Source organism: Garra rufa, chromosome 12 (assembly GCF_049309525.1).
Source record: "Garra rufa chromosome 12, GarRuf1.0, whole genome shotgun sequence".
Taxonomy (NCBI): Eukaryota; Metazoa; Chordata; class Actinopteri; order Cypriniformes; family Cyprinidae; genus Garra; species Garra rufa.
In genome coordinates this window covers 12,405,097-12,433,070 of record NC_133372.1, presented here as the reverse complement: position 1 = coordinate 12,433,070, position 27,974 = coordinate 12,405,097, and the positions used below count along the sequence as shown (strand labels likewise).

Here is a 27,974-nt window from a genome sequence, read left to right as displayed (position 1 = left end):
AAGCAGAGGAAGATGCACACTGTACATAAACTTTTAAACATGTCTGTAGATTTCGACTGAGAGGAAGACTTGCATTTTTTTGGCCAGCCTTACTTATTTGAACCAAAATATACAGACTATATACTGGCAGCTGTATCAGCAGCATCACACTCATCCATCGAATGTTGAATAAAGTCATTATTTTTGTTGTCTTTGCATTATTTAACTGATGTCACATGGACTATTTTAATGATGTCCTTACTACCTTTCTGGACCTTGAACAAGGTAGTTGTGTTGCTGTCTATGCAGAGTCAGAAAGCTCTCGGATCTTAATTTGTGTTCCAAATGAATTAATAAATGAAGGTCTTACAGGTTTGGAACGACATGAGGGAGAGTAATTAGTGATAGAATTTTCATTTTGGGGTGAACTATCTCTTTAAAAAGCATTTCTAAAAACTGTACTTTCCTCAAGGTTACTTTCTTAATTTTGGGGATTTTCTCCCCACATTTTTTCAACTTAAATTGACCCTGATTTGCTTTTTGTTGCTGATGAACTAATATTTATGTTAATATTTATATTTTTATGTTTTGATTACACAACTATGTGTTTTTTGATGCCTCTCTCTGTTACTTTTTATTGCGACTTCTACTGCACTGCAAAAAGTTTTTGTCTTGTTTTCCATCACAAATATCTAAATATTCTAAATGCAAAATGCATTTAATTAAGAAGCAAAGTGAGCAAGTCTTGTTTTTTGAAAAATGTATTAAAATTAAGTGACTTTAAACTTTTTTAAAAAAATCTGACATTAGGGTAAAAAATATTTTTTTCCTTCAAAGTGAGTTTATTAAAAACAAAGTAAAAAAGTTATTGTTTTAAGTCTAAACTCACTTAATTTTGATATTTTTCCTCAGAAAATTAGACTTAATATCTGTAGTCATTGCACTTCTTAAAATATTGTCTTGTTTTTTGCTAAATTTATCAAAATTCAAAGTCAGTTTAGGCTTAAAACTGAAAAAATATCTGCAATTGTAGCAAGAAAAGTGCACTTGTTTTCCCTTTAGTTTTGATAAATTTTTAGGAAACGCCACTTAATATTTGATACTTTTGCTTCTCAAGATCTTAAGTCTTGTTTTCAGCGAAAGTTATCAAAATTTTGTGAATTTAAGAAAAAAAAAAATTATAAAAATTATATTAAAATTAAATGTTTCTTGAATATAGGATTAGTTCACTTCCAGAATAAAAAAATTCTTAATATTTAAACACCCCTATGTCATCCAAGATGTTCATGTCTTTCTTTCTTCAGTCGAAAAGAAATTTTTCTCCATATAATGGACTTCAATGCTGCCCAACAAGTTGAAGGTCCAAATTGTAGTTTCAGTGCAGCTTTAAACACATTACCAGGAAATTTTTGTTCTGGAAGTGAACTTATCCTTTAAAAAATGTTTAGATATTTGTACCAGAAAACATACCAACCAAAGTGATGGTGCAATTAGCTTTTTTCTCTGTATAAGCCTGATTATCTTCTTTTTTTATTGTAGTAGGCAGGGATCTGTTGTCTGAAGCTTTAGACTCTGCGGGGGTGAAAGAAGAGGAAGGAGAGCGAGGTGACCTGGCCTTCCTGCAGGATCTGCTGAGTCCTGGGGCTGCGGGTGGCGCTAGTGAGTTCAGTAAGGCATGGCAGGATGCTTTTGGCTGTTTCGAGGCCCCTCCTCCACCTCCTGTTACTGCTCCTTCACCACAAACAGAAACGGCAAACACACCCACTGGCTTCCTGCCATCACAACTCCTAGACCATAGCCTCAGCGCCACAGGTTTGCACAGTCTTGTAGTTTGCCCTCTGCTGGCCGGAGGAATGGACATCACAGTTTTTGTGCTATTAGTATTCAGTGGAGTCAATGTGATGTACATATTCATTCTCTTTCTGTTATTCAGGATGGGCAACTCCACCTATGTTTCAAGCCCCACCACTCCAACCCCCTTCCAGTGGAGGACAGCCTACCCAGAATAGTCTACACTCTTCTGCCAGTGGTGAGAGTTTTATATGACAAGTCAAAAATGTCCATATCTATCTGTAAATCTTAGATGGTCTTTTTGTACTGGGTCTGTAATAATTAATCTCTCTGTGTCTTTTTAGCACCTAAAGGAAACTCCAGGGACATGTCTGCCTGGTTTAACCTCTTTGCAGATCTGGATCCTCTGTCCAACCCAGATGCTATTGGACGCAGTGATCAAGAGTTCCTCAATGCTTGAGGTGTGTTTTTGTTTGTATGCATTTATCACTGACAAATACAGTGCTTTGCAAAAGTATTCATACCCCGTCGTTTTTTCCCCCACATTTTATGTTGCAGCCTTGTGTTAAACTGCTTTAAATTACTTTTTTCCCACATTAATCTACAGTCCATACACCATTATGGCAAAGCAAAACAGAATTATCACAACTTCATAAATATACTAAAAAAAAAAATTTAAATAAGTACATTGCATAAGTATTCATACCACTAACTCAGTACTTAGCTGAAAGCACCTTTACAGCCTCAAGTCTTTTCGGGTATGATGCGACAAGCTTTGCACGTCAGCATTTGACAATTAGTCAGGTTGGTTGGGGACAGACACATTTTCAGGTTCCACCAGAAATGTTTGATTAGGTTCAAGCCTAGGCTCTGGCTGGGCCATTCAACGACATTCACGGAGTTGTCTATAAGCCACTCTTGCTGTGTGCTGTGTGTTGGAAGGTGAACCTTCTGCCTAGTCTGAGCTCCTCAATGCCCTGGACTAGGTTTTTTTATTAAAGCTATTTCTATATTTTGCTGTGTTGAGCTTTTCTTCTACTCTAATGAGTCCCTCAGTCCCTAATGCTGAAAAACAGCCCCATGGCATGAGGCTGCTACCAGCAGACTTTACTTTTGGAATGGTACTCTCCAGATGATGAGCATTGCCTGGTTTTCTCCATACATGATGCTTGACATGAAGGTTAATTAGACCAGAAAATCTTGTTTCTTACAGTCTGAGGTTCCTTTAGATGCTTTTTTTGCAAATTCCAAGTGCGTTTTCATGTGTCTTCACTGAGGAGAGGATTGAGTTCACCATAAAGCCCAGATCAGTGGAGTGTAGCAGTGATGTTTGTCCTCTTGTAGGTTTTTCCTATCTCCACATATGATCATGGAGCTCAACTAGAGTGACCATTAGATTCTTGGTCACCACTTTAGCCAAGGTCCTCCATCAATTGCTCAGTTTGGCCAGGAGGCCAGCTCTAGGAAGAGTCCTAGTTGTTTTAAACTTCTTCCACTAAGGGTAATGGAGACTACATGCTTCTGTGAACCTTCAATGCAGCAGATTTTTTTTCTGAATTCTTCTGTAGATGTGTGGTTGATGTAATCCTGTTTCTGAGCTCTACATGCAGTTTTTTAACCTTTTAATTAAGATGTGTGTGCCTTTCCAAATCATACCCATTCAATTAAATTTGCCACAGGTTAACTTCACTCAACATGTATTAACATCTACAAGCAATATGAATGCTCCTGAGCTAAATTTCAACTGTCCCAGATAAGGGTATGAATACTTATGCAATGGAATCATCTCAGTTTTTTAAAATGATGTTAAAAACCTGCTTTTTTTGCCATTATGGTGTATAGAGTGTAGAGTGATGTGGGGGGAAAAGTAATTTAAAGCAGTTTAACATAAGGCAGCAAAAGGGAACATGAAGGGGTATGAATACTTTTGCAAGGCACTGTAAGTCACAGGTTTATAGAAATGTACAGTGTTAATGTTGGATTGTGCTGTTATTAACTAAAACTATTATAAATTCTTTTTGTTATTTTAATTAGATGTGAAATAAAAAAAGATTAGGTGTAAAACATTAACTACTAGGGATGCACGATATGTATCGGTCGATAACTTGCGCGTTTTGTCAGTAAAGCCGGTTCTGTAATCAGCGGTAAATGCCATCAGGTGCGTGATTTCACGTTGAGCCGTATATACTACACACAGCCGTTGTTTACAGACGAGCTGCGCACATTCACACTGATAATGAACATTGCTATGCGCAGCTCGTCGGTAAACAACGGCTGTGTGTAGTATATACGGCTCAACGTGAAATCACGCACCTGATGGCATTTACCGCTGATTACAGAACCGGCTTTACTGACAAAACGCGCAAGCTTTATCGACCGATTGGTATCGGTGCATCCCTATTAACTACATAACATAAAATTACAAATCTGCCGTCCAAAGGCAAAGCGCAGTAACTACACATTTGGTCAAAATTAAGTTAAGGCTAAAAATGGGCTTTGTGACAACTGTTTTCAGAGAAACGAGAGTGTCAAAATTGCAGTTACTACAAAATCCAAACTAATACAGTGGCAAACCGCAGTAAGTGATGTTACTGCATTCTAGTTTTGTTTCACACACTAGGGTACTTGTTTGTTTTTCTTCTTTTGTTTAAATTGTGTGAATTTTTTTTCAGCTATTGTTTTAAAGCAACCCTGTAATGAATTACTTTTTAAATAAAATGAACAAAACACTTTCTGTTGTAAAGGAGCAGATGACTCTTAAAATTCAGGTTTACTACTAAGCAATTGTAATATTCAAAGCATGCAAACATCAATAAAACTATTCATTAAAAACAATCAACATGTAGTAAGAAACACAACTGGAAAGATGAATGAACACATTTAGTTTGTAGATACTGCACTTTGCATTTGCAATAGTGTTTTAGTTGTTTCAGGTCATCCAAAGGCAGAGTGCAGTATCTGCATTTTGGTGGTCAAAGGTCACATCAGTTGTCATGGTTTTCATCTTTAAAAATTTCTTCCTAAGAAGGCATTCCATGAATGCATTACCACTAATCTACCCACAAAATGTTTGACTCGCTGGTGTAAAACCTTTAAAGGCATTTTTCTCAGTTTCAGTGTTGGCGTAGTTACTGCACTTAGCCTTTGTAGGGCAGAAATGTATACTGCCGTTCAAAAGTTTGGGATCAGTATGATTTTTAAAGAAGTTTCTTTTCTCATCAAGGCTGCATTTATTTGATCAAAAATACAGAAAAAAATGTAATATTGCTGAAATTTAGCTGAAACTTATATTGCCTCTATATGAATTGCTTGCTGTATTCATCAGTTGTATGTCGCTTTGGATAAAAACACCTGTTAAATGAATAAATTCAAATGTAAATGTTTTATTTCTCTCAGTGAAGGATGGTGTGGAGCTGTATCGCATCCCAAATATTCTTTGACGGAAAGGAGTGCATATCCCAAGCCTTTATTCGGAGCTGGAACACTACCTCTCCTGAAACCATTCAACCTGAGCCAAGGATGCATCCAGAAATCTCCATCCATATCCAACACTGGAAGGTTTCTGAGATATTCTTTCATTGTGTGCGTGAATTAACTGTAGGTTCATTAAGACACCGAAGGGTGAAATGTTGAAGACTTCATCTCTATATCACTAGTGTTGTTACCTGAGAATAAAGTATCTGTTACTTTATGAAGTGCACATGTTAAAAAGGGACATGAAGGTGAGGATTTGTCCATCTCCTATGTGAGGGGCTGAGGACCAAAAACAGAAATAAACTTGTTTGCTTTGTACAACAGGGGAGTTTTAATGTCCAGAAAACAGGGTTACAGATTTCTAACATCTATTATAGATTATAGACTGTATTTTTAATCAAGACCGATATCCAAAGTGTGTTAAGTTGCACGTAAATCACAAAAAAAATATTTTTGGAGTCTTTCACTGGATTAGTTTAAATGATAATTGAAAATATTTATTAATTTAATAAAAAAGTGTTACTGTAAACTACATATGCAAGTGGTGTGCTGTGCCATTAGTTTGGTGGGAATGAGAACGTCACATTTCAATGGGAATAATCATTCTTGTTTTCAGTGACTCTCTCACTGTGATGCAAAACACTGGAATGTGTTTGTGAACACGTTTTTGTATGTGTTTTTATTTCGTATCTCACCTTCAGCACAGAATTTCGCAACTATCCCACTCTAGGAGACATTTTCATTTCATTTTCATCCCAGATGATCATGTTTGGACTCATCAGGAGTGACTCTATATATATATATATACCAATTGGTTTTCTGTTGCATTAATAAAATCAAGTTATTGCTTGCACTAAACTGTCTCTGAGTGCAATCTCGGATTGTTCTAGAATGTATGTTGTTTGTTTCAACGTTCGTTGCTGAAGAGCCTCACAGAATTTCACTCCATATTCGATGGAGCACAATTTTGTCTTTGAGTGGTTTAACATTTTGAAGTGTCGCTTTCTGTGTTTGAGAAACGTTGTGTTTGGAACTATATGTTGAGATGTTATTGTATCACTTGTCTTTTTTTTTTACTTAAAAAAACAAAACAAAAAGAATGTACACCACACCATTCGCAGCTGCTTTCATTTGTTTATTTTATGCAACTTTGCCTATTGTTTGAGTTAAATAATGTACAATTTCATCGAAGGAAACTGGAACGAGAGATCTTGCATCTGAGAGCAAATAAATTTGAGTAGAATTCTGTTTCTGATTGTTATTTCTCTCATCAATATAACAGTTCTCATATGCCAAAAAATCTAATTTGATCTTGTCAACAAACTAGAGTTACACTCATCTTGAAGTTTATTTACAGAAAGATAGAATAAAAATCTACAGTTCAAAAGTTTACGAATCTGCAAACTTCAGGGTGAATTTAACTTATTTTTTTGTCTTCTGGGAAATATGTAACTATCTTCTGTAGCCTCTGAAGGGCAGTACTAAATGAAAAAAATATGATATTTAGGCAAAATAAGAAAAATGTACACATCTTCATTCTGTTCAAAAGTTTTCACCCTAGACTCTTAATGCAGTTTTTCCTTCTGAAGCATCAATGAGAGTTTGAACCTTATGTAATAGTTGCATATGAGTCCCTCAGTTGTCCTCAGTGTGAAAAGATGGATCTCAAACTGATACAGTCATTGTTGGAAAGGGTTCAAATACACAAAAATGCTGAAAAACCAAAGAATTTGTGGGAGCTGAAGGATTTTTTTCTGAAGAACAGCGGGCAGTTCAACTGTTCAGGACAAACAAGCAACTCATGAACAACTATCACTTTCTGTATTTGAGAAAGGTTGTGTTTGGAACTATATGTTAAGATCTTATTGTATCTTTTTTACTTAAAAAAAACAAAACAAAAAGAATGTACAACACATCATTCACAGCTGCTTTCATTTGTTTATTTTATGCAACTTTGCCTTTTGTTTCAGTTAAATAATGTACAGTTTCATCGAAGGAAACTGGAATGAGAGATCTTGCATCTGAGAGCAAATAAATTTGAGTAGAATTTGGTTTCTGATTGTTATTTCTCTCATCAATATAACAGTTCTCATATGCCAAAAAATCTAATTTGATCTCGTCAATAAACCAGAGTTACACTCATCTTGAAGTTTATTCACAGAAAAAAAGAAAAAAATATCTTGTAACATCTACAGTTGAGGTCAAAAGTTTACACCCCCTTTCAGAATAACTTATTTTGTCTTCTGTAGCATCTGGAGGGCAGTACTAAATGAAAAATATATAATATTTAGGTAAAATAAGAAAAAATGTACACATCTCCATTCTGTTCAAAAGTTTTCACCCCCGGCTCTTAATGCATCGTTTTTCTTTCTGGAGCATCAGTGAGCGTTTGAACCTTCTGTAATAGTTGCATATGAGTCCCTCAGTTGTCCTCAGTGTGAAAAGATGGATCTCAAACTGATACAGTCATTGTTGGAAAGGGTTCAAATACACAAAAATGCTGAAAAACCAAAGAATTTGTGGGAGCTGAAGGATTTTTTCTGAAGAACAGCGGGCAGTTGAACTGTTCAGGACAAACAAGCGACTCATGAACAACTATCACTTTCTGTATTTGAGAAAGGTTGTGTTTGGAACTATATGTTAAGATCTTATTGTATCTTTTTTACTTAAAAAAAAAAAACAAACCAAAAAGAATGTACACCACATCATTCACAGCTGCTTTCATTTGTTTATTTTATGCAACTTTGCCTTTTGTTTCAGTTAAATAATGTACAGTTTCATCGAAGGAAACTGGAATGAGAGATCTTGCATCTGAGAGCAAATAAATTTGAGTAGAATTTGGTTTCTGATTGTTATTTCTCTCATCAATATAACAGTTCTCATATGCCAAAAAATCTAATTTGATCTTGTCAATAAACCAGAGTTACACTCATCTTGAAGTTTATTCACAGAAAAAAAGAAAAAAATATCTTGTAACAACTACAGTTGAGGACAAAAGTTTACACCCCCTTTCAGAATAACTTATTTTGTCTTCTGTAGCATCTGGAGGGCAGTACTAAATGAAAAATATATAATATTTAGGTAAAATAAGAAAAAATGTACACATCTCCATTCTGTTCAAAAGTTTTCACCCCCGGCTCTTAATGCATCGTTTTTCCTTCTGGAGCATCAGTGAGCGTTTGAACCTTCTGTAATAGTTGCATATGAGTCCCTCAGTTGTCCTCAGTGTGAAAAGATGGATCTCAAAATCATACAGTCACTGCCGGAAAGGGTTCAAATACACAAAAAAGCTGGAAAACCAAAGAATTTGTGGGACCTGAGGGCTTTTTCTGAAGAACAGCGGGCAGTTTAACTGTTCAGGACAAACAAGGGACTCGTGAACAACTATCACTAAACAAAAAACACAGCTGTGGATCATTCAGGTAACAACACAGTTTTAAGAATCAAGGGGATGTACAATTTTGAACGGGGTAATTTTTTATAAATTCAACCATTATTTTCTTTTGTGGACTATATATTCAGGTCAACACTAAACTTTGTATGATCCCTTTTGCTTTGGTAAAATAATGAACATTTTGCAGTTTCTAAAAGAGGATGTAAACTTTTGACCTCAACTGTAAAACTCAATAACAGGCACCTGTCTAATTTACACACTTCTCTATTTCAATTCAGCATTAAGGCAATTACATACATTTTTGTTCAGGATTGCCTGTTTCATTTTTTTTATTTTTTTTTTTGGAAGAAAGGAAGCTTTACGGTATGATTGATGGTATATTTCACAGTATAAAGATGCTACAGTTCAAATCAGTAGTTTCAGTTCACTATTAGCTAAAGCCATGCCTCGCTCTTTGAAATGATTCTCTCGCAAGTCTTTCCTATCCAGTGTATCCTGATAGTCTGGTCCATTTTCCTTCCCACTATTGAAATCAGTAATGACACCTTTCAGTTGAACTCATTTTTAAATTCAGCAACAAAACTGAGAAGTGCATTATAATCAAAATACTGTCCAGTACATTTGATCGCTCGTGTGTCCTAATGCGTGTCCAGGCTGTTCGTGTACCATCAAAACTTCCTCTCACCAGCAAGTCACATTAAGCACATACAGGTTTACGGATATGGGGAAGGGCTCTATACATTTAAGGGGGCGAGACTGGATGTAGGGACAGACGAAAATAAAAAACGACTGTGAGCAAATGGGTTCCTACAGACGGGTGATGGGAGTCAGGCACATTTGTTAGTCCTCCTCAAATCTGCTACAACATTTCTGGATGTTCTTCCAGCACTATTCAAACTGCATGTAAACTATTAAGCAAGCAAAACTAAGAGCTAAAACCTCCATTTCCCTAAATCAAATTACTTACATTTAGACTACATGTCAAAAGTTTGGAAAAAAAATTACATTACATTGCAACTGTAACTTAAAATACATTTTTCCATTTTAATATATTTAAAATTGTAATTTATTCTTGTGATGCCAAAGCTGAATTTTCAGCTACGGTTACTCCAGTCTTCAGTGTCACGTGATCCTTCAGAAATATTACTGGTACTATGTTAACAATGGCATTTGTGGAAATCATAATGGTTTTTATGTATAGAAAATGCAAAAGACAAAAGATAAAATGTCTTTGCTCTCAGGTTTTGACCAATTTAATACACTGGAGAGGCCTTGGCCTGGAACAAAAGATGGAAAGAGAAGTTCAAGGCTCTATCTTTCATTTTGATACAAATATGAATGTTCTTGAGAGTTAAATCTCCCACAATTCTTTTTTATGTGAGAAAACCTTTACAAAATAACCAAATCTTGGCTTTTATCCACACATGGGGTACAAATTGGTGTAACACCTCTGTGGTACTTTTATTACATTTTCTAATTTCTGTTGTATTATTGGTTGTATTCGTCAAGCTCAACTATTTAGCTCTGTTACAGCGTTCAAAAAATGTACAAAAAATAAAATAAAAGATACTTTGAGAAGTCATAATTATGATATACCAAGTCAAAAATGTAAATACAAAAATTATAAAATATGATATTGAAATAAAAACTATAATTATGAGATACAAAGACAATATTATGACAATATTTTGCATTGAGATAAGTCAACTATGAAAAAAAGTTTAAGGTTTTTGTCATAATTTATCATTTTTGTGTCTAATCTCATAGTTATGATGATGATTAAGACTCATATTTTTGACTTCTTTCACAACTATGATTTTATCTCATAATTGTCTTATTATGCCATCATTTTGACTTTTATTTCATATTTATGACTTAGTATGCTATTTTGATTTTCAATGTTATAATTATGATTTTATATGATCACATTAATTATGAGATAAAAAGACAAAATTATGACCAAAAGTTTCAAAATGATCAAAATGACGATAAGACTTTTGTCATAATTTTTACATTGTCTCAAATATTATTCTCTCATAACTGCCATAATTTTGACATTTGTCTCATATTTATGACATATTTTTGACTTCTATGATTTTACATGATCACATTAATTATGACATAAACAAAAACTAAATTATGACAAAAAGTCAAAAATCGGACAAAGTCAATTATGACAAAAAGTTTCAAAATGACGATGACTTTTGCCATAATTGACTATCTCATAATTTTTACATTGTCCCACATTTGTTTTTATCTCATAACTGCCATAATTTTGACATTTGTCTCATATTTATGACTTGCTATGTTATTATTTTAACTTTAAATGTCATAATTATGATTTACCAAAGCATTTAATTAATGGAAAATGTTATCACATTAATTACAGATAAAAGAGATAAAATGACAGAATTCTAAAAAATATGACAAAGCCAATTATGACAAAAAAGTTTTAAAATGACGACGACTAAGACTTTTGTCATAATTGACATCTCATAATTTGCACATTGTCCCAAATATTATTTTATCTCATAACTGCCATAAATTTGACATTTATCTATATTATTTTGACTTTAAATGTCATAATTATGATTTACCAAAGCATTTATGGGATTTATGCTTGCTTGTTGACCACAAAACATTAGTCATAAGGCCATATTTTTGGAAATTGAGATTTATACATCATAAATAAATGAGTTTTCCATTGATGTATGGTTTGTTAGGATAGAACAATATTTGGCCGAGATACAACTATTTAAAAATCTGAAATCTGTGGGTGCAAAAAAAAAATCTAAATATTGAGAAAATCGCCTTTAAAGTTGTGCAAATTAAATTAGCAATGCACATTATTAATCAAAAATTAAGTTTGGATATATTTACGGTAGGAAATGTACAAAACATCTTCATAGAACATAATCTTTACTTAATATCCTAGTGATTTTTGGCATAATTTTGATTCATTCAATGTATTTTTGGCCATGCTACTTAAGACTGGTCACAAATAATTAATTTCTTAACTTCTGACAGTGTTTTCAACACTGACAATAACAAGAAATGTTTCTTAAGCACTAAATAAGTTCAGTAAAATGATTTCTAAAGATCATGTGACACTAAAGACTGGAGTAATGATGCTGAAACAGGGATAAGTTACGTTTAGGAAACATTTAAAAATGTAATATTATTTCACAATATTATTGTTTTTACTGTATGAATAACGTCTATTATAAAGACGTCTATCAGAAAACCAAAAATCGTAATTATTCCAAACTTTTGTGTGGGTAGGTTAAAGGATGCAGCTATACATAAGAAAATTCAAAGGCTTCATGGTAAAATGCAATAAATCACTGAGAAAGTAAAAAGCAGTGCAATACTAAAAATGTTTCATCTATGTACATACACCATCTTCAAATCCTCCTCCTTTTACACCTAATACCATTACCCTTCGATAACAACTTAAAAAAACCCTCAAGTTCAAGTTTCAGACTGATATCTCTTAGAGTTGTTCAGAAGCGCTTCTTAAATAAATTCCTAACAAAGCTCTGACTCTATCAGATGATACAGGAGTGTGGGAAAATGCCATCTCTGTTCATCAGCTGAGGTTTCTCTGTTTCTGTTTTAACCTTCTGGCTCCTCAAGATGTCGTGGGAGACATGGTGACTGACGTCCACGGGAGAGGACGGGACCCATGGAGGGGGAAAGGCTCCTCACAGCGACACCACCCAGAGGCACCAAGGAGGGGGAGATGCTGCGGTATCCCACCCCGCTACGGAAGTTCAGCTCCTGGGTGGGCAGCAGAGGCTTCAAGATGCTCACCAGGCAGAAAGCAGAGCCACTTTTGGGAATGAAGTTCACCTTGTTTCTGTCTGGGCAGAGATATGGAGGAATCTCGTGGAGAGGCCTTGGCCTGGAACAAAAGACAGAGAGACTAGTTCAAGGCTCTTTCGTGAAAATGTATCTTTCATACTGATTAGAACATGAATGTTCCTAGGAGTTAAAAGTCTTGCCATTTTCCATGTATGGGAAATGCTTTTCAGTCCAAGGTCCAACCTCAGTGATACTTTAAATTAATTTTTTTTTTTATTTCTGTTGTACACAAATTAAAACATTGTTTAAATTTGTTAAGGGCAACCTTTCAGTTCTTTCTCAAATGCTTTGAAAAATCATAATTGACTTACTAAGTCAAAAATATAAAAAAAAACTACAAAATTTGATACATTTGATAAATTATGAGATAAAAAGACAAAAAGTATGACATTTTACACTGAGATGAGTTAATTATGATTAAAAAAAAACTAATCTCATAATTATGATGATGACTAAGAGTCTTATAATGTACAATTATGATTTTATCTCATAACTATGTTTTATTATGCCATAAATTTGACTTAGTATGTCATTATTTTGACTTTTGATGTCAGTTATGATTTACCAAAGCATTTAATTTATGGGAAATTTTACATTATTACATTATTTTATGAGATAAAAATGAAAAATTATATTATTTCTATATTTAGAACCAAAAAGTTGAACATTTTTGTCATAATTGAGACTTTTTTTGTCATTACAATGACTAATGTCATAATTATGACTTTTGTAATAAGCATAATTTTGACTATTTTCACAATTATAATTTCATCTCACAATTATGCCATAAATTTGATTTTTATTTCATATTTATGACTTGAGTATGTTATTATTTTGACTTTTAATGTCATAGTTATGATTTACCAAAGACTTGGAAAAATTTTACATTATCACATTAATTATGAGATAAAAGAGTAAAATATAAGAAAATATTACATATTACATTGAGATAAGTCAATTAAGACAAAAAGTCATATTAAAGTTTTTATCATAATTTAGACTTCTTGTGTCAAAACTATGACTTTTGTCATCATTTTAACCATTTCATGATTTTGATTTTTTTCCATAATTATGTTTGATTATGCCATATGCCATCACATTTATGACTTGGTATGTTATTAGCAGTATCTTTTATGTCATAATTAATACTTTTTGTGTCATTACATTGACTAATCTCATAATTATGACTTTTGTAATAATCTCATAATTTTGACTATTTTCACAATTATAATTTCATCTCACAATTATATTTTATGCCATAAATTTGATTTTTATTTCATATTTATGACTTGAGTATGTTATTATTTTGACTTTTAATGTCATAGTTATGATTTACCAAAGAACTTAATTTATGGAAAATGTTTTAATCACATTAATTATGAGATAAAAGAGAAAAATATGAGAAAATATTACATATTACATTGAGATAAGTCAATTAAGACAAAAAGTCATATTAAAGTTTTTGTCATAATTTAGACTTCTTGTGTCAAAACTATGACTTTTGTCATAATTTTAACCATTTCATGATTTAGATTTTTTTCCATAATTATGATTTCCTCTTATAATTATGTTTGATTATGCCATAATTCTGACTTTTGTCTCACATTTATGACTTGGTATGTTATTAGTAGTATCTTTTATGTCATAATTAATACTTTTTGTGTCATTACATTGACTAATCTCATAATTATGACTTTTGTAATAATCTCATAATTTTGACTATTTTCACAATTATAATTTCATCTCACAATTATATTTTATGCCATAAATTTGATTTTTATTTCATATTTATGACTTGAGTATGTTATTATTTTGACTTTTAATGTCATAGTTATGATTTACCAAAGAACTTAATTTATGGAAAATGTTTTAATCACATTAATTATGAGATAAAAGAGAAAAATATGAGAAAATATTACATATTACATTGAGATAAGTCAATTAAGACAAAAAGTCATAGTAAAGTTTTTGTCATAACTTAGACTTTTTGTGTCAAAAAGTTTGTGACTTCTTATTATGAGATTTTATCTCATAATTATGTTTTATTATGCCATAATTCTGACTTTTGTCTCACATTTATGGCTTAGTATGTCATTAGTAGTATTTTTATGTCATAATTTAGACTTTTTGTGTCAAAACTATGACTAATCTATGACTAATTATGACGATGACTAAGATTTTCTGTCAAAAATGTATTTCATTAGATTTTTTTTCACAATTATGATTTTATCTAATAATTATGTTTTATTATGCCATAATTGTGACTTTTATCTCATATTTATGAGAAATGGAAAATATAAAAATATAATATGGAAATATAATGATAAAATATAAAAGTTTTATATAAGTTTAACATTTTTGTCATAATTTAGACTTTTGTGTCTTAACTATGAATAATCTCATAATTATGACAATGATGAAGACTTTTAATTTGGACTTTTACGATTTTATCTCATAATTATGTCTTTTTATGCCATAATTGTGACTTTTATCTTATATTTATGACTTAGTATGTTATTATTTAACTTTCAATGTCATAATGAGGATTTACCAAAGCATTTAATGTATGGGAAATTGTACATTATCACATTAATTTTGAGATAAATAGACAAAATTATGACAACATTTTACAGTGAGGTAAGTCACTTATGACTAATTATGACTTTTATGTCATAATTGACTAGATAATTTTGACTTTTGATGTTTACAGTTTTGATTTGATCTCTTAATTGTTTTACTATGCCATAATTTTGACTTTTATTTCATATTTATTTCCACATTAATTATAAAACAAAAAGGCAAATTATTGACAAGATTAACATTGAAATAAATCAATTATGACAAAAAGTTTAAAATTGTAATATCATAATTTAGATTTTTTCATAATTTAGAATCTCATAATTATGTTGATGTCTAAGACTTTTTTCTCAATTGTCTTTTTCATCATAATTTATCTATAAATGTTCTATTATTAATTTAGAATTTTTTCACAATTATGATTTATGATTCATAACTGTCTTATTATGCCATCATTTTTACTTTTATCTCATATTTATGACTTAGTATGTTATTTTTTGACTTTCAATGTCAGAATTATGATTTACCAAAGCATTTAATTTGCCACATTTATTATCAAACAAAAAGGTAAAATATTGACAAGATTTTACATTGAGATGAGTCAATTATGACAAAAAGTTAATAATTTAGACGTTTTGTGTCAAAACTGTGGCTAATCTCATAATTATGATGATTTTTATGATGTTCTATTATTAATTTTGACTTTTTTCACAATTACGATTTTATGATTCATAATTATGTCTTATTATGCCATCATTTTGACTTTTATCTCATATTTATGCATACAATTAAAAAAATAAATAAACATTTGATTCCAAACTATCTAGTACATAATTAATGTAATTATAGCTTAATTTAGGCTGAATCTACAACCCTGTTACCTCATTTTCTTAAATATAATTTATTTCTAAATGTATTTTAATTGTTTATTTATTTGCATTTTTTAATAACAAAATCACACACGTTTTAACTGTTTTAGCTTTCCAAACAAATTTTGAAAATAGGGTTGAAAATATGCCAACATCATTCAAAATAAATACAAAAGAAAACAGCTCGTAATATTTTGACTGAGTTGGACAAATGACATTTTCTGAAAGCATAGCACCACCTTCAAATGATTCTGTGTTGAAAATGAAGAAACATTTATTTAATTTTGGAGTTTTAAACCCTAGTTTGTATTTCATTCATGGATAAAAAAACCTTACACCAACAGACAGCCAAAATGTCTACAAAGCAGTTACTCACTGGTTTTCTTCAAAAGCTTTAATCCTCTCGCAGCCCTCCGGAGGCTCACGTTTGAACATATAGCTGTTGTTGGGCTTTGGAGAGGAAGCATATTTGGGCAGAGGAGACCAAGGTCCCAGATCTAAACAGAAATAGGATTAAGATTCAAATAGTCATATTTAAGGTTATTGTGTGATGATAATGAGGATGTTTGTATCTGACCTCTTTCTTTGCTCTCGTTGAGCGTGTCATCGAGCGGGCTGTTTCCGACCGTGTCGTTGAGGATGCTGAGGTACGAGGGTGAGACAGAGTCGGCCCGGCTGCTGCTGTTGCTACGGTTACTGCCGAGGCCACCGTTGGAGGGCGTCTGTGTGTCAATACTGCGTGTGCTGCTGCTGCGCTGGGGGAGGGGAGGCGGCGCGCGATGCCCATCAGGAACATCCTGTGGCTAAAACACATACGCACATTTGCTTAATTAGGATGTGTAGGACAAAAGCTATTCTTGTTAATTGGATTCCACCAAACATCACATTAGTATTGATTGTGCACCGATCAGTGTTGTTTTTGACAACCATCTTAGATTTAGTCTTAGTCTTAGTCTTTTGGACTAAAATGCTTCTTAGTTTTAGTCAAATTTTAGTCATTTCTATATGTGATAGTTTTAGTCCAATTTTAGTCGACGAAAAGTCAAAAAGGTTTTAGTCTAGTTTTAGTCGACGAAAAGTCAAAAAGGTTTTAGTCTAGTTTTAGTCAAAAAAAAGGGAAAAAAGTAGTCTTTTAACAAATTAATGTAGGTGAGTAAGTATTTTGCTGTTGGGTAGTGTCACTTATAAGTTCTGAAAATAGCAGATCTATAGTTCAACACAATGTGAGCTTCCAGATCGACTATTTTCACCAATAATTACAATAATGAAGGAATGTTTTAGAACATAAAAGACAAAAAAGGATGGAATGCTAAAACGGCTTGCCATACTAGTATAGCAAAGAATATTTAATGCTAAAACGGCTTGCCATAGCGTCAGATACTTTTTAAGTTTTAATTGGCATGCACAATAAGCGGAAATGTCATGCATTTTAAACGTCTGACGGATCACCCACTAACATTTTCGTCTATTCTCGTCTCGTCAACGAAAACTCACACACGTCTCGTCATGTTTTAGTCAACGAGCCATTTTTATCTCGTCATCGTCTCGTTATCGTCATGAAAAAAAGTGGCGTCAACGAAATGATTTCATCATCGTCATCGTTGACGAAAACAACACTGGCACCGATAAGCTTTGTTGTAGTCCCTATCCACCTTTTTCTTAATGAGGAGAGTGCATTTTAAATCATGAGAGGCACTTCCGGTTTGGGGAAATTCTGTTTAAAAAAACTGAAACAAATCATTTGAAATCACAAGGTTTGCTGCAAACAATTCTTATCTATCAGTTTGACTGATTATATCCGGATTACTCTGTTGTTTTCCTTTGTATTACACTGTAACAATATGAAAAATCCAACATACCGAGCCTTCCGAAAGTATTCATACCCCTTCATTTTTTTCACGTTTTATGTTGCTGCCTTATGTTTAACTGTATTAAAAAAAAATAATCAGCACATCATTCTACACTCCGTGGACCACAATGGCAAAGCAAAAACCCTAACTTCATAAATGTATTTAAAAAAAACTGAAATAAGTGAATTGCATAAGTATTCATACCCTTAACTTAGTACTTAGCTGAAGCACCTTTACAGCCTGAAGTCATTTTGGGTATGATGCAACAAGATTTTCACAATTATCTGTCATTCGTCACCTCAAATCTTCACCTCTCAAGCTCTGTCAGCTTGGATGGGGTCTGGCAGACATCTTTAGATTTCTCCAGAAATTTTTGATTGGGTTCAAGCCAGTCCTGTCTCTGAGCTCTACAGCTCTGAGCTTTTGTTTTACCTCAGGGCCTACCTCACTGTTATTTTATTAAGACATTTGTGTCTTTCCAAATCATACCCATTCGAATGAATTTGCCACAGGTTAACTTCTCTCAAAGTTTTGTAACATTCACAACAGGGCCGGATTTAGCCAGCCCCATTAGGGGGTGCATGTAGAATATTGGGGGGGCAAGTGTGGGTGAGCTTCTCTAATTATCTATGCAAAGAAAACTATACTAACTATGCTGTCATCATATCAGTCCACCTATCCATATCTCTATCTTCTCCTTTGATCCATTTGATTTGTCTTATAGGTTTTATGTTTGATGCCCTACCCTCTGCATTTACCCGGGCTTGGGACCGGCACAAATAGGACACTGGCTTGTGCCCTTTTGAGGCTGCATTTATGTTTTTTTTTTTTTTTTTTTACTTTTTTAAATCTATCTATCTATCTATCTATCTATCTATCTATCTATCTATCTATCTATCTATCTATCTATCTATCTATCTATCTATCTTTTCATTTTTTTGTCTTTTTATTTTATTCATATATTTTTTTATTTCTTTTTTTGTGTATTTTTTTTTTACAAATTTTTTTTTTTAAAGCATCAGTCGTCTGCTTTTCTGTGCAAAAAGACTAACAAATGCATGCATATCTAGGCCTGTGGTTATGCCCTTCTCCTGAGCCAGAATAACTACATTTCTTTTTCTTTCATGTAGCAATAGTGCGGCGGAAGGGAGTAAGAACACGAGACAAAGTGGAGAAAGAGCTTTAGCATGATGCAGATGATATTCCAATCACAAGGGAGGTCACATACATGCGATGGAGCTGAGGAAATGCATTCTTATACCCGTGTAGATATTTGCAAACGGTAGAGAGGTCTTCAAACTCTACATTGCCATCATCATCAGTCTTTTTAAATTCTTTTCCAGTCTTTTTGCATTTCAGTTTTCACAGACACTAGTCCATATCGCGATTTGAATTAAGTGACAGACCAACTTTTGATTTATTAATCCAAAAATCGACGAATTCTGTGGTATTCCGCGCTATAGTAAAGTCGGTTTTTATGAATGGAGTGCGCGATCCCGTCCGTGTTTTCGCAGAGGAGACATTGTAAACGCGCGATCATGTAGAGACAGAAATGACATACCTTCGTGTAAATAGGATAAATAACATAAGGCAATTTAGTTTGTTTGTTTTATGAAATTCTGAATTTTGCATGCCTTTACGTTTGGGGGGGCAGTCACAGCATTTAGGGGGGCATTGCCCCACCTTGCCCATGCCTATATCCGGGCCTGATTCACAAGCAACATGAATGCTCCTGAGCTAAATTTCAACTGTCCCAGATGAGGGTATGAATATTTATGCAATGGAACCATTTAGGTTTTTAATTTTAATAAATTTGCAAAGATGTTAAAAACCCTTTTTGCTTTGCCATTATGGTGTATGAAGTGTAGATTGGTGTGGTAAATATATATATATATTTTTTTAAAACAGTTTAACTTAAGGCAGCAACATAAAATGTGACCCTGGACCACAAAACCAGTCTTAAGTCGCTGGGGTATATTTGTAGCAATAGCCAAAAATACAGTGTATGGGTCAAAATTATTGATTTTTCTTTTATGTCAAAAATCATTAGGAAATTAAGTAAAGATCATGTTACATTAAGATTTTTTGTAAAATTCCTACTGTAAACCTATCAAAATGTAATTTTTGATTAGTAATGTGCATTGTTAAGAACTTAATTTGGACAACTTTAAAGGTGATTTTCTCAGTATTTTGATTTTTTTGCACCCTTAGATTCCAGATTTTCAAATAGATGTATCTCGGCCAAATATCCTATCCTAACAAACTATACATCAATAGAAAGCTTATTTATTGAGCTTTCATATGATGTATACATCTCAGTTTTGTAAAATTTAACCTTATGACTGGTTTTGTGGTCCAGGGTCACAAATGTGAAAACAACCAACGGGTATGAATACTTTCGCAAGGCACTGTATGTTGTTTTTTCATATTGTTACAGTGTAATACAATGGAAAAAAAATAGAAAATAGTCAGATGGGAAAAAATGAAGGCGTATGAATACTTCTGCAAGGCACTGTATACTGCACGTTTGTGGTCTGCCTTCCTGATTAGATTTATGATATATCTCATGAATAATTCAGTAGAATGCACCAAAAAATCTCTTGTTTTTCTCCCTGAATCCTTTAAAATCAATTGTCTCCCCTTTTCACTTCTAGTTCTTATTAAAAAAGCTTACTGGAATGTTTCTAAAACATATAAATATAAATATTTATTGTCTGTCAAAATTACAGAAATCACTCAATGTTTCGGTTAATAAATATTTTTGATTAAGGCAGCATATGCTATCTAATACTAATTTGATTATATTTGCTATTTATATTCTACTATTTGATCATTTGCTTTTACATTTGTTTAGATTTTTAAATTTCCTTTTAATCAATGGTTAAAGGGTGAGTAGAATAATGTCAAATCACCTTGATATGAAATAAATAAATAAACCCAACTAAATTATAATGGCTACAAGTAAGTTGCATTCTTTGTGCCTATTCATTCTAATGAGCCTAAAATGCGAGAAATTTTCAGACAGTAAAGATCAATTTCCAAACATAAAATAACATTTGAAAAGTTAACATTTTTTAACTACTTTATACGGTATATTTGCGGTTTGTGAAAATTAAAATATTAAATAGAATTACAAAATGTTGAAACTATTTGTTAAATACCGTTTTGTTTTTCGAATGTTCTCAAGTCTGTTTTGTTTATGATTTTTATAAAGACAAAATTTTGTTATAATACTGTTTTAATATCTTAGCTATTTGTAATTGTTAGTGTGACTTTTGGTTAACTATAGTAAAACCAGTAAGACCACTAACATCATAATTATTAATTATGATAGTATATGGAACCCACCCACAATAAAACAACAAAAACATACAAAAATAGATATATTTTGACCATTTAAAGGGATAGTTCACCCAAAAATAAAAATTCTGTCATTATTAATCACCCTCATGTCGTTCCAAACCCGTAAGACTTTTGTTCATCTTCAGAACACAAATTAAGATACTTTTGCTAAAATCCAAGAGCCTTCTGTTCTGACCCTTCATAGACAGCAACACAACTACCATGTTCAAGGCCCAGAAAGGTAGTAAGGACATCAATAAAATAGTCTATTTGACATCAGTGGTTCAACCATAATTTTCTTAAGAATTATCGAGCCATTATTGGGAGTACCATGGCGCATGCATTCTTGTAGCTTTATAAAAATACAGATGAACCACTGATGTCACATGAACTATTTTATTGATGTCCTTACTACCTTTCTGGGCCTTGAACATGGTAGTTGTGTTGCTGTCTATGAAGTGTCAGAAGGCTCTTGGATTTTATCAAAAGTATTGTGTTCCGAAGATGAACAAAAGTCTTACAGGTTTGGAACAACATGAGGGTGAGTAATTAATGACAGAATTTTAATTTTTGGATGAACTATCCCTTTAGCTAGAAAATGTCTCTGTTTTCTTACTCTACAGTTGCTGAAAAAATAGTTGTTGAGATGTACTTACTACTATGACCTCATCTCGCTCCACAGTGTCCCGTATGATGATGCGTTCAATCTCCTGGTTGAGTCCCTCTATGCTGTTCCGAAATCTGGGAGGTGTGGACTTAGAGATGGGGATGGGAATCAGGATGGTTTTAGGCATCTGAGACTGAAAACAGGAAAAGGTCTTTGGAGATGTGTGTACGGGTCTGTGTGTCGAGTACACAAACATTCCCCCTGTAGGAAACCAGCCTTCTGTGTAATCCTGTTAGAACGACTCCCACACGCACTGAGCCCACACATACACAATCTCTATGGTCTCTCCCCTGCCAAAAATCAAACATTCTGCCAAGCTAAGCTCCATCATTATACACAAACCACTGACTACAGAAAGCATTACCATTGAGAGCCCATTACTGCTGAGCTTGAGGGTACTTATTGTTAGTATGGTGTGATGTAAGAGCTCTTTTTCAATCTTTTCGTCATGCTCTCATGATCTTCTCCATGTATGGTTTTGGAGAGCCAAAATTTTCCCTTTTCTGTGTGTCGCATTTCTCAGAAATGAATATGAGTTCTATTGGATTTTGAGATGCATTGACAAATTCTCTCCTGTTCTTCAAATACAAGAGATGTTTGAAGAAATACAGTGCCTTGAAAAAGTATTCATACCCCTTCATTTTTTTCACATTTTATGATGCTGCCTTATGTTAAAATGCTTTAAATTACTTTTTTCCACATTAATCTACACTCCATACACCATTATGACTAAGCAAAACAGAATTGTCACAACTCCGTAAATTTATTAAAAATAAGTACATATACAAGTGCATAAGTATTCATACCCTTAACTCAGTACTTAGCTGAAGCACCTTTACAGCCTCAAGTCTTTTTGGGTATGATGCAACAACATTTGCACATCAGCATTTGACAATTCTCTGCCATTCTTTTCCTTATCTCTTCAACTCTTAAGCTCTGTCAGCTTGGATGGAGGCTGGAAGACATTTTCAGATTTCTCCAGGAATGTTTGATTGGGTTCAAGCCTAGGCTGTGGCTGGACCACTCACAGACATACACAAAGTTGTCTATAAGCCACTCTTGCTGTGTGCTTTGGGTCATTGTCTTGTTTGAATGTGAACCTTCTGCCTTTTATTAAGATGTGTGTGCCTTCATCTACAAGCAATGCTCCTGAGCTAAATTTTAACTGTCCCAGATAAGAGTATGAATACTTACGGAATGGAATCATATATGTCTTTTATTTTGGATACATTTGCAAAGATGTTAAAAAAACCAGTATTTTGCCATTTTTGCATATTTTGCTTTGCCATTACAGACTGATATGGAAAAAATAATTTAAAGCAGTGTAACATAGCAGCAACATAACAAATTGTTAAAAAATAAAGGGGTATGAATAATTTTGCAAGGCACTGTATTCCAGGTTTAGTACAAGTTAAGCTCAGTCTATGGAAATTGCATTTTTCCATTTTGCTGTGCTATTTTTCTATCATGTAAACACATGGAAAAACTTTGTTGCACAAGCATTTGTGGTTAAAAAGTATTTAAATTGACATATATATTTCTTTGAAAATGTCCAATCGTTTCACTACATAAGACCCTTATTCCTCAGCTTTGATTGTGTAGAGCTATTTGAAAACTACTAAACTACTATTTGGACCTTCAACCTGCTGGCCACCACTGAAGTCCACTATATGGAGAAAAATCCTGGAATGTTTTCTTCAAAAATCTTTTTTTTTTTACAGAAGAAAGACGTAGATGACATGAGGGTGAGTAAATTATCATGAAATTTTTATTCTGAAAGTGAACAATCCTTTAACTTGTACTAAACCTAGCACTAAAAATACAACGCTTTCTACTCAAGGAGCTCATCTGCATGCTAGGTTGCTGTATACTGCTGAGGTGTCATGTATAATTAATGGCAAAATTATTATAAAAATGCACATGCATAGAAATACAATGTGTTGACTTATTCATGCAAAGGCTGTGCTGGTGAAGGCCCAGATTGTAAGCTACTCTAAAACCAGCTTCTATCCTTTGGGACAATCTCGTCCCCCAGTCTCAGAGGGGCCAGAAAAACCTAAAAATTGGGACAGATGCAGAAAAATGGGGCGCTATTAAATTCTCCAGACGTTTGGCCTACTTCAATTCTGCAGCGTGTACTAGCCCAGGATATGAAGGTATTCCTAATGAATGATCTACATGATACACCCTGTTATTCACACACAAGCACAAATGGTGGCCGCTGGGATGTGATGAAGCTCACCTGTGACTGGATGATGGCATGGTTGCCATTAAAGGGGGATTTGCGGTCTTTGTCCCGGCGATGACGGCTGCTGCGTTTGCTCCGCTGGAGCTGTTGTCGCAATTTTGCGATCTAGACAAAGTCAAAATAGAGATGATGAATAACATAGTCCATAAAAACACAAACAAAAGAGAAGGATGGATCAGCACATGTTATAATGTCAACACATGCTCCAGATGTCTCACCTCTTTCAGTTGGTCAGTGCTGCCGCAGGAGGCCGATCGCTTATGAGAGCCTCTCCTCCGCTCATCTACCCAGGCCCTAGGGGTCTGACAAGGAAGAAAGAGGGAGAATGAAGAAGTACAGAGATTGGAGCAAACAATCCAAGCTAGGGATGCTTATTTCGGTTATTTTTCCTGACCGACAACCGCTGCTCGTTATCCGAACATTAACCGTTAACTGATCAAATTAGAATAATAAATTAATTTAAAATAAATATACAATGCACGAGTATCTGTGATGATACATTAAAAATACAAGCAAATGTTTTATTTTAATGTGCAAACAGCAGCATACAGAGCAACAACAAAAACTGTATTGACATACACTCAAATTATCACGCATCAGCAGCGCTTCTGAACAGAGAAAATCTGAATAAAAAATATGACAAAACTAAAACACACTGGTGCTTAGAAGAACGGTACCGGTCTTGTTTTTCCCGTCAGACATAAAAATATAGGCTACTGTATAGCAGGCCAGCCTATACCTCAGTGTGCCTAGTTTTTAACATGTCGACATGCTGTACGGATGGACTGGACCACTGCCTGTGAACTGTTAGATCCGCGACAAAAACACCATCACAAAAATCCTTTCAATTTGCGGTTCGGGACTTCCATCCACTGTCATATGCGTGTGGAGAAGCGCGTGTTTTACAGCGTTCAGCAATAGCCAATCACAGACATGTATGTTGATTTGATTATCACTGTGGTCAGTCAGAGGAGGCTATGTTACAATCCACTCACCAACCAAAGTGCCGGTTTCAGTTTTGCTGATTTCTACACTTTCGCGAACTCTCTCATTAAAACAAAGGAAGTGTAGGTATTATATAAATAAGAGATTAATTGTGCAGTGTAAAGGTTATTTGATTACTTTATGAGATTGAGATGAACTACTCTAAGATGAGTGATAGCTTTCCAGTGACTGTAAGGGGAGCGCCTATTGCGCACTTTCTAGACAATAATTCATTCAGAATTTGAATACATTCATTTACGGATTCACTCTCTGATAACCCAATATCGCCACTTGCCATTGAGTTGCATATACTACATCAGTTTACTAGGTAAAGGTGAAGCGAAATATGTCTGTACAGCCACACTGCACGTGTCGACACTCGCACGTGTGCAAACAGATAACTTACAAATAGCATTATTTCTTTCACCATGCAGCAAACGTAAAAAAAAAATGTTTAACTGATAGTAATAATCGGTTAAAATTCTTACTGTCGGTTAACAGTTAAACGGTCAATATGAGCATCCCTAATCCAAGCACTGACTGATTCATTCATAAATCAGCTCAAGGCAGAGAAAGATTATTCGTTCTGTTTTTTTTCACAGAAAACTATGGCTTCTAAAACATTTGATTCATGGGCTTTCTATTTTTATTTGTAACCCTGGACCAAAAAACCAATCATGGTCAAGTAGCATGAGTATATTTGTAGTAATAGCCGACAATACATTGTATGGGTCAAAATTATCAATTTTTCTTTTAAGCCAAAATTATATTAGGATATTAAGGTCATGTCGCATGAAGTTATGTAGTAAATTTCCTACCGTAAATTTAATTAAAACTTAATTTTTGATTAACAATATGCATTGCTAAGAACTTAATTTTGACAACTTTAAAGGCAATTTTTAGAGTTTTTTTTTATTTTCATTTTTTTTTTACAGATTTTCAGTTGTATCTCGGCCAAATATTGTCATATCCTAACAAACCATACATCAATGGAAAGCTTATTTATTCAGCTTTTGAATTGACCCTTATGACTGGTTTTATGGTCCAGGGTCACATTTATTTATTTATTGCAGCATAACAACCACAGTAACTATAAACTGTAATTCTCAATTTTTTTGCAATTTTGCATGTTTTGCAAACTAACAAAAATTATTAAACTTTATTTTGCTTTTGCTTTTTGCTTTGACTCTATACACACACACACACACACACACACACCTACATTTTCTCCCTTTATGGTACATTTTTGTTCATTCGTTGTATGTATGTGTTATGCATGCATTTAAACAACATAAATGTCCCACCTGGGTGGCCTTGTCCCTCATTTAGAGGGTGTGGTGGGCGGAGCTCCCGTGCCGCTGCCAGGTCCTTGATAGGCCAGAACTTAAAGGTGAGTTGAAGGGAGGACGATCCCTCAGTGTTTCAGCTGGAGGACGGGCTTTCGAAATGAGGAGTGACTAATGTAAAAAGAGAGAAAAACATATATTTTACATATAGACCTCTTGACATTTGATATATGTTATCAATCAAAATTTAAAAGTTAGATCTTGTGATGTAAATCTTTTATATGAATTCTTCCACAGCAAAAACTGCTAACCAGCTGACCCAGCATTTACCCTCCTCTCCTGCAGTAAAACAATCATTATCACTTGGCTTCTATCCATAATCTCTTAATCCATCATGCATGGCTCCATTTTGTTTTAACCTCTGTCCCCCATTTATATTATACACTCTCCGCAATGTCTTTATTCTTTACTACACACCGCATATTTTTCTCTCTGCATAAATAAAAACACAAGATTACTGAGGTCACTTTGTGAAATACAGTCCATCTGTGCCCTAGTTGAAACATACTGTAAAATGGATTTTTATGCATTAATGGAAAATATTAAAATACAGCCTACAGTCAACTGAAGGCTGAGTGATTATAATGGCTGTTGTTTAAAACGTAATGTTGTTTACCCACATAGTGCCCCCTAAAGCCTGTTTTCAGCCATGGTGTTTGCCATGGAAACCTTCTAGATGAGGTGTAATGCTAATGCAAATCGGAACAGGCTGCAAAAGAAAATTGATTCTATGTATTAGTAAAATAAAATCGTTATTTGTCATTAAAATAAAATATCCAAAACATTATAGGCTATACAGACACAGCCTAACGTAAAATCTACTGGATCAATGAAAAAAATAATTTTATGCATACATCTCAAAACTGTAATCATGCGTTTAGAATTGATTTTGCAAATGGATTAAATGATTGCAACAGACGCAGAGTCGCATCAATGTGAAATCTGCAGCACCGCACCCCGTGCTCAGGAATAACGAAAACAAGACGATGAACCACATGCATCTCGGTTTATACCAGTGCTATATAGATTCCCCTATTCCACAATTCATAATCTACAATGGTTTAATGGATTAAATTATTCTGCGTGCAGAAACACCATCCACAATAGAACAATAATATCCAATGCATTGATAAATAAGCGCATGGTGTTGCATACGGGTACGCACCTTTGACTGATGGGAGAATAACCGCACACGGCGCGTTCATGGTCCTTTTCGATAAAACGAAAAATAAAAAACAACGGTGTGATATGGATCCCGTTTGGAAGGTCGTTGAAAAACAGGTTGGTTGTTGGTGGAGGGCGGCCGCCGGTGTTGCTGGGTCAGAGAAACAGAATGAGGATGCGCAGTGCCGTTGCTATGGGCGTTGCTGCGCTGCTGGTGGTCGATGGGATGTCGCTGTGTAAAGGTGATGCTGGAGCTGTGCTGTAATATCGAAGCGAGTGAATTTTTGAGTAGGTCCTCATCAGCTGAAGGATGAACGACTGAAAATTCTGTGGTTTATGCGCTTGTCTTTTGGGTAGGGGCGGTAAGGGTCCCCCTCAGAGGACAGCTGGCGTTGAGGTGCGCGCGCTCTCAGTCTCCGTGGTTC

At 34.0% G+C, this 27,974-nt stretch overlaps 2 protein-coding genes across 3 annotated transcripts in view; one reads left to right on the top strand and one right to left on the bottom strand.

The window, feature by feature from the left end:
- Positions 1–6,494, top strand: part of ical1 (islet cell autoantigen 1-like) — a 22,648-nt gene extending 16,154 nt beyond the window's left edge. For both annotated transcript variants that reach the window (XM_073851260.1, XM_073851259.1), the window contains 4 exons: positions 1,519–1,791; positions 1,913–2,008; positions 2,115–2,231; positions 5,167–6,494. In XM_073851260.1, coding sequence (XP_073707361.1) covers positions 1,519–1,791; positions 1,913–2,008; positions 2,115–2,230 — 485 coding nt within the window. In that variant the 3' untranslated portion in view covers position 2,231; positions 5,167–6,494. The remainder of the gene's footprint in view (positions 1–1,518; positions 1,792–1,912; positions 2,009–2,114; positions 2,232–5,166) is intronic.
- fam117ba (family with sequence similarity 117 member Ba) lies at positions 6,359–27,974 on the bottom strand. The gene is made up of 8 exons (XM_073851261.1): positions 27,551–27,974; positions 26,344–26,496; positions 24,274–24,357; positions 24,050–24,160; positions 21,797–21,940; positions 16,526–16,751; positions 16,325–16,445; positions 6,359–12,542 (listed from the first exon to the last, which is right to left on the bottom strand). The coding sequence occupies exons 2-8, from the start codon at positions 26,362–26,364 to the stop codon at positions 12,254–12,256; spliced, it is 996 nt and encodes a 331-aa protein (XP_073707362.1). The 5' UTR covers positions 26,365–26,496; positions 27,551–27,974; the 3' UTR covers positions 6,359–12,253.

What these genes read in the sequence shown, in the direction of transcription:
- fam117ba (XM_073851261.1), bottom strand. Translation starts at nt 26,364, where the DNA reads ATGAGGGACAAGGCCACCCAG. An exon ending in TGAGGGACAAGGCCACCCAG is followed by an intron (nt 24,358 to 26,343) that starts GTGGGACATTTA and finishes CTTCCTTGTCAG; the next exon opens with ACCCCTAGGGCCTGGGTAGA. An exon ending in GCACTGACCAACTGAAAGAG is followed by an intron (nt 24,161 to 24,273) that starts GTGAGACATCTG and finishes GACTTTGTCTAG; the next exon opens with ATCGCAAAATTGCGACAACA.